This window comes from Hylaeus volcanicus, chromosome 6 (assembly GCF_026283585.1).
Source record: "Hylaeus volcanicus isolate JK05 chromosome 6, UHH_iyHylVolc1.0_haploid, whole genome shotgun sequence".
In the NCBI taxonomy this organism is placed as follows: domain Eukaryota; kingdom Metazoa; phylum Arthropoda; class Insecta; order Hymenoptera; family Colletidae; genus Hylaeus; species Hylaeus volcanicus.
The window spans coordinates 15,232,247-15,246,521 of NC_071981.1; the positions used below are offsets into that span (position 1 = coordinate 15,232,247).

A 14,275-nucleotide genomic window follows, 5' to 3' on the forward strand; every position below is an offset into this window, starting at 1 on the left:
TATTTTCATTCGTTGAATAATAACTCTTTCAGAGGAACAATTCCTGTAATATTATTATGTACAAAAGTTACTCAACTTCGGTTGCTTTTATATTTAATCTTAACTCTTCAATAATATTAGTTTACGTCGTGTTGTACACGCACTGCATTTTCCCGATTATTTCTTACGCTCTGTTCGTCAAGTAATTAGGTCTGGAGAAGACGCGGTATTTTATGAAGATTTATTATTGAAAAGAAAACATTACAATCCCTCCAATTAATTCTCATATAAAATGAGAAATTTGCAAACCACTGGGAGACATATACGACTTTAAATAGTTACTATATTATTTAACAATAATATAACTTTGTGTATTCATTTTCTTCCACAGTGCAGTTGCTTGTTTTACGAAGACTTCGTTTCTTTCGTTTGATATACTTACAATACCATCAATGCCTATTTGATAGTATCGTTTAAGTATTAATCACAAAAGTCACGATATCGAAAATCGATACCGCATACTAATTCAAATGTCGGTACATTCCGATACTTCCCATTGATTGTGAGTGCTACGCAGAAACGAGAGCTTCGCTAGCGGGTCTGACTAATTACGGTATAATCTCCTAGATTATGCTATAGAAGATAGAGCCGTAGGAAGGAGATTATACCGTAATTAGTCAGACCCGGGAGCCATCGTCTCATTTCTGTGCATTAATTTCATGCTAAATCGCTCGAACATCGACGTTTAATCGTGCCAGTCCCATCGCTAGTTTCAGAGCCTTTCAAAAAATATTCCGTATTTCGTTCACATTGCTTTATGTTATTTTTAACCCTACCGCTCCCTTCGAGTAAATATGACCTGGAATTAAATTTGAACTCACGCGGTTGCGTTTCTCAATATTTGTCTCTCATATTTCGTGACTTCGTATTTTTGGTGGTGCACTTCGTTTATTTCTCGTTGTTTAAACAAACTATTACCTCCAAATTAAACAAAACGCGTGGGAGATGTGCAAACGTCCATTGTAACTCGGTTAAAACTTTTGTCGAGATGAAGTTCGTGTGTTAATATATAGTTGGCAAACTTGTCTCTCGCCCTTATTGTTTTGTTAGCGTGTTATTTCTTTGAAGGAGTTTCGGTGTAGATTTCGAATCAGTTTTGCACAAATCGTGACGTAGTTTTGAGTTGCGGGCGTTTTAATAATAGTGACGACAATAAATATGGATATTGATAGTTTTATGGCATTCGAAGAACCATCATGATGTTTCAAAGGAATATAATTTCTTCTAGAATAATGGCAGATGGAATTTTTTTTTGGCTGTCACTCGATGAACTAAAAAATTTGAAAACGTGCAATATTTTTTGAAACACTCTGATATGCATATAGAGAACGTTTCGAATGTATGTAGCAATCGCGGGTCTAATTACAGCAGTTCCCCGCTTCATTGACTTAACTTATGTTTTAGCTATCGTAGACTCGTGTAGACTATGCGATCGAAAATTGTCTTGCTAAAATAATTTGAAAGTAGTCGAAAGCCAACAAGGATACAATTCCGTTTATATTTTTCATCGCGTCATTATGAAAAATCTATCCTTATCATTAACGTATCGAAGGGGTTCTTTAAGTAAAAATGATTCCAAACACGACCTCGTTCCGAGCCGTCCACGCTTACGGAATTCAAAAGTACTTCGTTGTATCCACAATTTAAAACTATTCAGAGTACGATCCTGCTTGGATTCATTTTTATTACAAAATCCTCACGAGTAAACCAACAAATAGCGACGGAGGTGACTGCACCTTGTAAACGGAGAAAAAATGAAGTCCTGAAGCGAGGAACTCCCGCCACGAAAGGCGTTTCTTCTCTCCTCTCCTCGAGTAACCGAACGTAGCAAGTATTATCATAGACGTATTGGAGAATGCAGCTATTTCAAAGAGAACTTTCGTAGGTGGCTCTATCTTTAGGAACAGTCGCCACGAAACAACGTCGAGCCGCCCCGAAGGTGTCGAAGCGCACCGCAGACCGGAAGTTCTCCGGGGCGACGTCGATGGAAGAATGTCCGCTATTCGCCGTCTCTGGGCGTCGCACGGCGACGACCAGCGTCGAGTGGCCGTCGTGTGCCGCGTCGTTCTGGCGGTAACTTTCAAGGAAAAACGTCTACGGACTCTCTAACACGTGCCTAAGTACGCGACACGGTAGTCGAACGCTATCCAAAGGGAAGGAAGGAGTGTTGACTTTATGCAGCGATGGGACTAACGTCGTATCGATTCTGTCGATATACACGTAACGGAGGAAATCGACCAGTCGGACACTCCAAGTGGTTTTTCTTGGTTAACATTTTCAATATCGATGATAGAATTCAATTTTATTTTATTTTAATTGAATTATTTAAGTATCGCTGACACGAATTCACGTTGCTTCAAATTCTATTCATGGTTATGAACAAATAATGAAAACCTCTTTATTTTATACACTACGTACAGTCGGTCCCATAAATATTCGTACCTTCTACATCTATTAAAGAAATATGTTTAAATTGAATGATAGGTTTGATATTTTCAAATAATTATTTCATTATTATGAATACATAATTATAATGAAACATTTATTTGAATATACGAAAACTGTTGTTTAATTTAGATTTTCTTTAATCGATGTAGGGGGTAGGAATACTTATGGGAGTAACTGTGTATCGAAGAGAAGAGGGGACATTCGCAATCTCACAAATTACGAATATGAAAATAAACACGTCTCATGATAAATAACAAATTACGACACTCTTTCATGACACTATTTCGAAGTAGTCAGGGACCACTTATCATCAGGAACTACGTAACAAAACCAGCAAAGCTTTCGTCATTGGTCGCTTTCCTCTAAATAATATACTTGGACATCGAATTATTTGAACATCCTCGATACGTATCATATTAATCCCATCGCCGATTGTATGTACACAACTTGCACTCGCGCATTCTTTAATTTTCTCTCTCTCTCTCTCTCTCTCTCTCTCTCTCTCTATCTCTCTCTCTCTCCTTGTCTCATGCACACGCATTCCCTGGCACCGAGAACGATACAGTTTAAATCCACTGTTAGCGAATTATCCTGGAACTACCGCAGAGCATCCTCTTGAAGGCTTGCCTGAACTCTGGCGAGAACACTGTATAGATCACGGGATTCAGGGTGCTATTGAAGTAGCCTAGCCACAGGAAGAAGTTCGCCATGAGCTCCGGTGGCTCGCATACGTCGCACGTGGCGCGTAGTAACGCCACCAAGAAGAAAGGCAGCCAACAGGCGACGAACGCGCCGGTTATTATCGCCAGCGTCTTCGCTGCCTTCCTCTCGCGCTTCGACTCGATCGTCTCGCGAGTTCTCTTCGTGGAGGAGGTCGAATGGCTGCTCGATGGGTGCGTGACGGTGGTCGCCGTGGTGGTCGTCGTCGTGGACACCGTCGACGGCGTCACCGTGGCCGACTGCGTCGTATTCGCACCGTTGTACGACGACGATTTCTCCGGCGAGATCGACGAGTGGTCTGGCGTTGATCTCGTTATGGTGAACGCCGTTGACTCCTCCCTTGGCCTGAAACGAGTTGCATCGAGTTACCAGCGACCTTCGGGGCGTGCAAACGCTTAAAACGACAGGGGGATAACTTGTTTTTCTTTTTTTCTTTTTGCGTGGAGATAGATGAAGTTTCGAGTGGAAAACTTTGTCGATGGTCGAGCTGGTTTGAACTTACTTTACGGGACGTTCTCGAACGACTTTGCACTCTTTATCGCGCGTTTGTTTCATAAGCTAAAAAGCATTTTATCATAGGGATGTTTGGTTATATTTTTTAGCACACGTTCTAATAAGAAATTCTATTTATATATTATGTATTTAGTAGCTGTGCCGTCTGAATTTTATGATGCCTTTCTATTTTTCGGTAAAAGAAGAGAACATTAATTATTATTTGATAAAATATTTAGAATTGCAAAGTATAGTATACTGTTTTACGAATATTTCATTTCAAAGTGTTAAAATTCATTTATTGTATGGTATATGTAGCGAGCTATTTGGCTAGGGTAACTTCATACGAACAAAGTAATTAAATTAGGCAGTTAAGAAGTAATACAAATAAAGAAATTAATAAGTGTATAGAACTAATTGCATTTATGGCAAAATATCGTACAGAGGTCCGCAAACGTCCCGTTGCTAAGTGACACTCGTCCAAAGTTTCTAATTAGCGAACGTGTTTGAACCGAACGTCAATCATGTCAAACACGATTCTAATCCGCTCGAACACGATGGCGCAACGTAACCAATCGGAGATAGGTATCAGATATCGATGAAAGTTACGATTAGAATTTGCAAGATGATATTGTGAAGCTCGACCCTTCCGAAAGTAGGCCATTTCGATCATTTTATTTGACGTGCAAGTTTGAGAGTCATTTCGTTAGCCCAAAAATCGTTTTATCGAATTTAAGAGGTCATAACGAGCCCCAGTAAAACATTTAATTAAAGAATGTCAGGAAATACAACACAATCGAATAGAGTTTAAATTTTCAAATACGTAGTATGCATACAATCCTTAACAACAGAAACGAATTCCTCAAATTATTCAAGATATTATTGAAATATAACGTGTTAAATAAATTATAATTAAATTGTAATCATTGACGATGTCATTAATAACCTCGTAGTTGATGTGACCTTAAATAAAGTAATTGAATAAAAGAAGCAAATTAAGAGGACAGAACATTGTAACACAGATATGAGAAAGTGACGGAAAATAATGTGTAACAGAATAATAACTTAAAAATGGGAAATTTAACGAAACAGAGCGGTAAGGTTGCTAGAGAAAATTCTATTCGTGTCTTAATTTCCACTTTCCAAGGCGGACAAACTAGTCCAGCGACTTATGGACGACAGGGTAACGTCTAACAGTTCGAAAGCGTAATTAGTGCGCCGCGTGCAAAAATCAGTCTCGCGGAAGTACTGAATGAAAGAGGGTAACTTAAGTTGCGCCTCTAACGAGTCTCGTAACGTGTAATCTGCGGAGAACCGCGACCTTCTTGTGACGAGTCTGAGGATGCCTCTTCTTTCACGGGGTGGTTGCACGATAGTGCCTGGCCTCTTCCTGATTCGCTTTCGTGCAGCTTGGAATATCCTCCAGTACAGGAATAGAATGACGAGCAGGGGCAGATAGAAAGTGGCGCAGGTGGCGAAGATCTGCAAAATATTTCAAGAAAATTCCCATTTCTGTTCTCGTTTCGAGCGTAGTTTTCAATTACAGTTAAAAATTTTCTCACTGTTTTCAATTTTTCGTAAAAAAGTCACCAAAGGAGCGTCTTGACGAGAAAAGTCATTATCAAATATCGCTACGAATAATTCGAGATTTAACGAAGTCTATAATAAACAAAGACTGTCGCTTCTATGTTGCCCCTCGAGTGCAAAGGGTTAAATAGATATTTTTGAGACCGTATACACGTACAAAAATAGAAAAATTGAAGAATTGTAATTCCAATGACATTACCAATATTCTTCAAAAAATTATTTTTTCAAATGAAAGGATATACGAAGCAAAAACAATGATCTATTTTAGGATGACAGTTACTTAAAAGTGATTCTATTCGAATAATTGATAAAGAACTGTTTCTGTTTAAGTACACACAGAAAATCTTGAGAATTTGAATCGTGTGATTTTTATTGAAGTTTGAACGAGACTAAAAGAGTCCCATACACGATTCGAATCATAAACGATCTGGAATATGTATCGAACATTTATTTTGTTAATAATCGCATCTTAATTAAGAAATCCCTGTCGTGCCTTGGTTGAATCGAGGTGGAAGGCTGGCCAATACCGAAATTGCGCGTCGTCGATTCTGATTTATCAAGAAGCACCAACCTGGTATGCAGGATCCTGGGACACCAGACACGTTCCGTCGGCTATACGGTCTAAATAATCAGGATCTTTCCAGCCGAGTTGGGGTGCCAACGAGATTCCTAAGGACACCAGCCAGACGGTGACGATCAGGATACCGATCCTCCTCGGATTCCTCGCCTGGAAGTAAAGAAATTCCTTCAGCGGCTGTCGCACTCGAGAATCCCTCGATTTCAGCCCCATCGGGGCCACTATTTTTCTGCGCCAGATATTTTTATATCCCCGTGTTCGAGACGGTATTCAGGCCAAGGTCTGGACGCTTGCGTATCGAGGACGTTTAGTTATTGGCAGTGTCTTTTCATTTTTGTAAATAAAAAGGTACTCGTAATTTCTCTTCAAGTTTAAGGGGCTGCCATATTTTCTCTGGATCAAGAAATAGATTTTTCGTTAGGATATGCTTGAGGTACTAAAAACCGAAGTTATAAATTATATTATATTAACACATTCGGGACCGGCAGATATTTTACGCAGTACTGACGAAAATAATAAAATTCTGAAGCTGGACATCGCAAATATGTATCGTTAGGGTTAGAGTTTGAAATATCAATGTTGTAAATATGTAGCGTATAAAATAAAAAGATTTTCATAATATTTTCGTAACCAGGAATAGAATTTAAAGCAACGTGAATCACGTCAGCGGTTGCGAATGTATTAAAATACAATTTATCATAAATATTAGAATTTTTACTTCAAGAATGTTTCCCTAAAGAGAACCTAAAGACCTAAGGACAAATTATTGGTTATACATATACGTTTCAAGACGAACGGAAGTTATGTTTTTCTTTACTCAACAATTTGTTTGTTATTAAATTAAATTAAAGCAAGTAATCGACGCGAATTTTCTCAATAATGTAATTAATACGAAGCTCTGGTTACGAGGTTGACGCAAATAACCCATCTGTCAAAGTTTCCGTTGGACTATGTCGAATGGGTGTATCGATACTCCAAGACCAAGAGGATTTCAACCGAAGACTGAACGGTTCAAGTAAGTTCTCGAATGATCGAGCGCGATTTAGGCAATTGCGATATGCGCCCTGTTCCGTTGCCAGAACTATTTCAATATAACTCACCGTTTCGCTCAGGATAGCTAGCTCCTCGAACTACAAGGATATCATCGTAATCCCGAGTCTCAAATCCCAGAGCAGGGAACTATCTCGAATATGCGGGTACCGGTACCAGAATATCATAGGATTTAGATTCGATTAACTGTCGGCTGTCATTGATACGATACCAGCTTGATTGCTCGATACGAAGCAGTGCACGGAATTTCGATACATTCATCCGATACCACACTTAAATAATCAAAATCTGTTTCGACGCGCCTCGAGGGGCTGCATACAGGATTGGGTACAATTTAGAGAAAAATATTTTAAATACTACTCCAACACTTTATCTGCAAGAAAGGTTATTTATAGGATTCTAATAATTTCGTTCTTGATTGCTTACTTACAATACACGAATTGAGAAAATAAATAAGGCGTTAATAAAAGAAATAATATTTTAATTGTGGAAACAAATAATTCACGTCGCTTCAAATTCTATTCTTGATTGTCTATTATCCAGCTTATAAGCAAGTATACGAATTATGAATATCTTTTTATTTTATAAGCTACACGTTTACAACATTGATATTCCAAAACATATTTTGTAATTTTTATCTTCTTTCTAACGATACAAATTTGCGATGTCCAGCTTCAGAATTTTATCTTATAACAGTATGTACGAGCTAATATTAGCCACTATTAATATATTTTAATGTAGAAAGTTCTCTTCTAAAGTGCAGACTCAACTTGGGAAAACAGGCAAGGGTTTTGATATACTGTAGAGTAATATATATATATATATAGCAATCTAGAAAATCCTTATTTAAATTGTACAATGCTTCTAAGTAGGCCAGTTATTAAAGTGTTGAATGCAGTTAAAATAACGCATAGTTCAATAAAAATAATATTTTATATTTCCTTTGTATATTTATTTAAAATTGATTTGAAACGTATTTGAAGCGTTGGAATAGTTGTAAAGTAAAATTTCTAAAAAGAACGAGCTTATACTTTTCACAAAAACACTTCCACAACCCTTCTGTTTTTTTTTCGGGCCTCCTGGTAGATGTAACCTCTCGAGGGGGATTATACATTCAGGAGGATAAATAAAAATCCATTTTTCCCCTTTGTTTTAACATGATTGATCTTTCGCCAACATCCTGTAAAAGTTTAAAGGCAATATTTGCGAAATTGACGAAGATACAAAGCCTTAACCGAAGCATGGCAGGTGATCTATCCGTTCGACAGATTCTCATACACATATTGGCATGATGCACAAGCACGTGCCGTTTTAGATTGAACAGAATTTTGTTCCAAAGAGAATAACTCCTTAGTCATGTAATACGTGATATCCGATAGCGCTCTTTATTCTTTTCAATATTACTTTAGTTTTTTCCTGACAGATTCATCATTTTTCTTCCAGATACCCAAATACTGAAAATGATCGCCACGATTTTCAAAGAAAAGTTAGTCGGTTAACAAACGGTAGCAAAAATTGGACAAATGATCTTATTTATTACGAGATCAAAGCCAACTCAATTTTTTTTTTAAATTAAACTACTACGTTCTCTTCAAAATAATATTAAGATTCTCGGATTAAAAACCGACCAGCCTGAAAATGAATCACGAATATTGCCTGGATCGTCCATATACTCGTCGCACCGTGCCACGCTCCGATGTTTCAAAGACTCGCGAGTTCCTCAAATTGCGACAAAACTCTCCCCTCTAGCTACGCGGGAAGAAAGGAGGCTCTATTACAGGAGTTCATTCCAGAGCACTTTTCCGCGCAATTCAACGGGATCTCGAAGAAAAAGGAACCGAACAACGTCGCTCACGGTCGTGCACGCAACGGTCCAACTAATTGCATCCTCCACTTTAACGATCCCCCGTTCCACGGTGGCACAAAGGGAGCAGGACACCGAGAACCCGATTATCGAATCACATCCTGGGATCGATATACGAGCGTATCAGCGCGGTCTGATCTCCTTCGCGATACTGTCGTCCCTACGGGTCCCTAGCACGCGATCGTGACGCAAGTTCCGTCATTCGTTCGGGGTTCCGGTGCACGGTTCGCTGATCGCAGTCGACCGCGACGGGTGTTAATTAACCTGTATATAATTGAGATCGGTGACTGCCCAATATCTGTCGACCGCGATAGCCACCAGATGCAATATCGAGGCGGTGCAGCAGAGAACGTCGCTGCTGGTCCACATGTCGCAAAGCTCTGGCCCGAGCGACCAGCTGGAGTTTATCTGTAATAAACAGAATTATCTGTTAGGAGGGTGTGTGCGTGGCGTCGTTCGTGCCTCGTCGGGATGGATCGATGCGCCACGAGGATCCTGAGGGTGTCTTTAACATCGACACCCTCTCCTGGGTGATCCTCGAGGCATCGAGCCTTGGGACCCGTGTACGCGAGCGTTCGAACGTCTGGGGATCATCTCGAGGACAGTTTCATCGAACGGTCAGTTATTGGCCTAGTTTTCGTGGCTCTGTATATTAAGAAAAAAGAAAAGAAAAAATAGCGATGGAGATGGTTTGGAAAGTGTGGGGAAAAAAGGAAAGCAGTATTTGATAGTCGTCGAACAAGTTATTTAAGTTATTAACCCTTTCAGACCTGGCGTCCACAATTAAGGACACAAAATACTCGTACATTACCGACGATTTTTTTACAAGACAACGTATACGTCTTAATTATATTATGTCTCTGATAATAATATCGATGCCGGTTGACATTACCATCAACCTGAAATATCAAACTAATCCCTTGCAAATTGTTTGCAGAAAAAAACTTCCATCTCATAGAAGGTTAACATAATTTTAATATAATTAAAATTCATTCGAAATCGTCGATTCATTTCTACACGAAGAATTATTTTCGACCATTCCATGAACAAGAAGTGCTTCGTACGATTTCAATCAATCTGTTGGGTAAAGATTACATTCAATTAACTTTCGTCATCAATCTTGGCAAACCTGTCAGATCGTGGGTCATCTGTTGAGATTGATTGCATAATCACTCACTACCGACCGCAACGTGACTTAGGCTGTTGTAACCTATATCCCTTCAACTGATTATTTGATTAAGAAACAATAAAAGTTTCTATTGCGTCTATCAGGTTCTGATAAATCATCTCATATGCTCGTGTCACAGATTGTGTTTATGTTTGATAAAAAAGTTACAAAAGTTGCATAGCGACTAGCGAGGAAAACTGTGCATTTATCGTAAATGAAAACGTGGGGAAATGTATGAGAAGGTGCACAAATGCAAACATGTATTAAATACCAGCAATAATATACGTATTATACCGTTCAAAATAATTAAATATACTTTCAATTCTCTTTGCGTGTCTAAGAAATCATTAATCAGCATAAATATCCACAGTTCAATGATTACATTTTTTTTATAGTATTTCAAGGTATGCTTCACACATTAATTTCAATACCAGAACGATAAAAGGCCCGAACTCGCGCGGTGACCTAATAAGCAACGACCTATCAGCAATCCATACATTCGCGCTACTTCATAGTCGATAAACGGTTCCGCTGTCCACCGTCGCACCGTCGGGAGTCTCCGCGAAGCGAGAGTGCGACGAGTGAATTTAATTCCACTGTTTCGACGAAACTTTCCCGGTAATGTTTACGAGTTGTGCACGAGCAAGATTATTCTCCCGATTGTAATGAACGAAACGTCAGGTTTAGCGACAATGCGCGTCTCCTCGAGGTTGAAACAGGAAATGAAAGGTCCGCCGAGGATTTCAGTCGAGCGTATTCAACGCCGCTCGCAGGCTTACGAGTTGCACGTCCCAACATCCTTTCTCGTCCTACGAACGTGGAATTGATTTTCAACTTTCGCTGCCGCCGGGTTAAACTCCATCTAACGATCCCCCTCAACTTGTTAACCGTTTAACGGACACTTTTCCGACCCGTGTTCGCCGACTTTTGGGCATTCATCGAAACAAAAGCGGAGCTCTCGAAATGAATTTACTCGAGGCAGCGCTGAAAGCCCTGGTCCAGCATCGAAGCCAAAGTCTAATTACAGCTGGTCCCTATGGCGGAAAATACAATAATGGAAGCATAATAACGGGGTAGTTTCACGGCAAAATTGTAATATCTGTTTCCGCGACAGTAACCGTAGCAATAACAGACGGAATAAGGAACGCTACGGTAGCAGCCGAGTCGACAGTGGAAATACCAGTAATATCGTGGACCAAAGTAGTACTTCTCGCTATACTGTCTAATAGCATCAAAGACAAATCCAGAGTGTCTAAACCCTAAAAATAAATTCCTACTCATCGTTATTCGTCCCTAGCCACCCACGCACCGGTAAGAGTCCGAAGGCCGAACGCGTCCTGGTGGAAAATCGCCCCGGCTTTCCACGAAGGGAACGCACCAAGACTTCCCCCTCGTAATTGGCCTAGTTACCAGACTACGATCGCTCATTTCTACGACGCACGTCTCGTGTAACTTCGATCGTAACATGTGGTAGAAGCTGCTCGGCCCTGGCCGAAGACAAGGATATCGGAGTACGATGGCTCAAAGGTACGAGTTTTGTCGACGTGGGGTAGCGAAGGACGGGGAGGAAGTGCGAGGGTGACAGGGATATCCGGCGAGGGAGCTAAAAAGCATCTCGTTTTATGAACGGTGCCTTGTTCGCCTCGGGAAGAAACGGGGAGGCTTCCCTTCTCGTTGAGACGCGATCTTCGGCGAGTGATCTTCTTTTTCGTCGAGGAAACATGTGTACACGGTACTCGCTAATAAGGAACGAGTAGGACATCGATCTTTTCAAAAGATTTGCTGTTAGGGAATTTAGGAATTGGAAGTTTATGGCAGAAGCAACTTGTCGTTCCTTTTGCTAGCCAGAAGAGAAGGAAAGAATTCTTCTTCTCGGCTACGTTTATTTTGCACATTATCTTTCGTCGTTTAACCCTGACATAAACTCACAAAATAATTATTCCAATTCAAGCTCCTTCCAGGAAATTACTTCAACCGATAAACGTTAGCCACTACGTGCTCTGAATTTCCTTTTTCCTTCACAAACGGTAAACGTCAATGTTTTCATCTGGAAAATCTTTTTTAATCGCCAAACAGGTGGAACGTCGCTGACAATTTTACGAACGTTACGTTTGCACGGGCCTCATTAATTTAAAGCGCGCGTTTCCCGCCCGGAAACGCACCTGAGAGTCTTGTTACCCGCATCCGTTCGGATGTTCCCACCTGGTTAATTAAAGATGCCCGCCCGGTTAATTAGAAATGTCGAGCCGGTGGACGTAGACGAAGGGTTTCGGTAAACGCGACGAATTTATCCGCCCGCGAAAATTTATGGCGAGCCACCGGGCGAGAACTAGGAGGTCCAAGGGAGGACGGGCGACGCAGTCGCGATAAATAATTCATATGCAATAAATAATAAAAGTGGCGAGTGCGTTCGTTCAGGCGAAGTATTGGCGTGTAGGGAGCGCGCAGATTCTAAATTCGAAGTTGCTCGCGTACAAATTTTAAATCACGAGAGAGACGGGGTGGCCCGTATATTCGGTATGGCAGATTTAAAAGGTTTTTCCATATTTCGAGCGTCATTTCCTAAACAAAGTTCCTTCTGCTTGTGCCAAAGTTGCGCAAAATAGTTTCCTTGGGATTTACGAAGCCGCCCTTTTTCACAGTCTGCATTTTTGGTTTCATTTACGCTACGCAGCCCTTTACGAGATTATTAGGAATACAGTAGCATAGTGGAATAATACAGTTAGGAATACAGTAGGATAGTGGAATTTCCGGATAATAGAACAATATTATTTTATTAAATATTTATTTTATCTCGCATTAAATATCATTTATTCAAATAGAAATGAACAAAATTGAGTTTCTTCCAACAACCGAGGGTCCCATTACTTTTTAACCGTTAAGTCGCACATTTTGTATTGTAAGCAGCTGCGTAGAATTCCCGTTGTGGTTTTTAATATCTGTAATCGTAAATTTCCCAATACCATATATTCTCGCTAATTTTGTTGCAATTACGCCACTTTCAAGATCTTTAATTATTTTAATGGAGGTACGGATACGGAAGTCTCTATAATAATATGCGCATTAGTTCTTGTACCAATCTTTAAATTTTGATACAGATTCAATTACTTTGTTCTAATCAAGCAGTTAGATTTCTGTAGCCGATTCTCAATTTTGTTAGAGTCGTTGGTGTCGCTCCACGACATTAACCATTTGCTTTCTACCATCGCGCAGAAGTTTCATACTCGAATAAATCGGGACGCTTGCGATCAAAGGAAACGCACACGTGTAGAGGGAACGTACGCGATACAGGGAACTTGTAAACTTTGCCAATCAGCCAGTGCAAATTTGCTACAAAGGAGAGAAGAAGTGCGGAACAAAGCGTCAATGGGAACGTTCCCTTTGGCCCCTGAGAAAAGAAATTCAATTCCCGAGGCGAGGATCTTTCCTGGACATCCATTACACGAGGGACCAAGGTGATCGGGAACTGTGAATGTAATCGCAACACCGTAGTCATGCATCGGTGTGTTGGAAACAAGCTATGATTACACGTCCGAATACACGGTATCGAGAGAAAGAGAGAGAGAGAGTTGGAAAGCATTTGTTCAGCGCGCAATAGAATCTCCGGCTCGGCTGCCTCAGCGGGATCGGCCTCGTAAATCATCTGTTCGCGTCAGCGAGTAGCATATGTACTCCCTAGTAAGGAGATTAGGATCGATATCGGTATCGAAGTTCCAGCGGACCGATCGCGTTGCGAAACATTGGGATATTCTCGAATCCATTAAAAAATTGATCTATTGATTAATCTTCCGCATTAGTTAACCCTTTTGAACTCAAGTCTTCGATTTTTCCTCTAAACTTTGTCACTCTAGTGACCCCTCAAGACTATTTCAAAAGATATAAAAAAAATTTCCTAATTCACGCTGTAGCTAGAAGTGTCTTTTATGTATGTGCAAAATTTGAACTCGATCTGAAATGCGAGTTTCGATACATCTTTAAATTTCGATGACATAATAATAAAACAATAAGAATATTAACAAAAAAAAATCTATTTTTCAACCCTGGAATAAAAGAGCATCCTCTTACGTCACCTCTGACGTCATATTTCCTGCATTCTATAAAACAAATTACCTGGACGCAGTTTTATCCAAAAAATGCTTGGACTATACACTTTTGTAACCCCCGTCACAGACGAATACCGAATTTGAAAATTGATTCGGATTGTGGGGGATGTTTGTTCAATTACCTGGTGGATTTATCGAGTCGAAAATATCGGGCTAGGCGCAAAACGTTGTCAATTGCATGAAAAATTGCTTCGGGCATTGGAACGGAGTCAGCGGTTTGTTTGTTC

The 14,275-nt window shown here is 40.1% G+C and overlaps 1 protein-coding gene across 7 annotated transcripts in view; it reads right to left on the reverse strand.

Annotated features, from left to right (window-relative positions):
- Positions 1-2,970: 2,970 nt before the first annotated feature.
- Positions 2,971-14,275, reverse strand: part of LOC128878186 (5-hydroxytryptamine receptor 2B-like) — a 174,570-nt gene continuing 163,265 nt past the window's right edge. For all 7 annotated transcript variants that reach the window (XM_054126185.1, XM_054126187.1, XM_054126186.1 and 4 more), the window contains 4 exons: positions 9,042-9,185; positions 5,858-6,013; positions 5,021-5,181; positions 2,971-3,552 (listed from right to left, as the gene is read on the reverse strand). In XM_054126185.1, the coding sequence (XP_053982160.1) occupies positions 3,066-3,552; positions 5,021-5,181; positions 5,858-6,013; positions 9,042-9,185 (948 nt within the window). In that variant the 3' untranslated portion in view covers positions 2,971-3,065. The remainder of the gene's footprint in view (positions 3,553-5,020; positions 5,182-5,857; positions 6,014-9,041; positions 9,186-14,275) is intronic.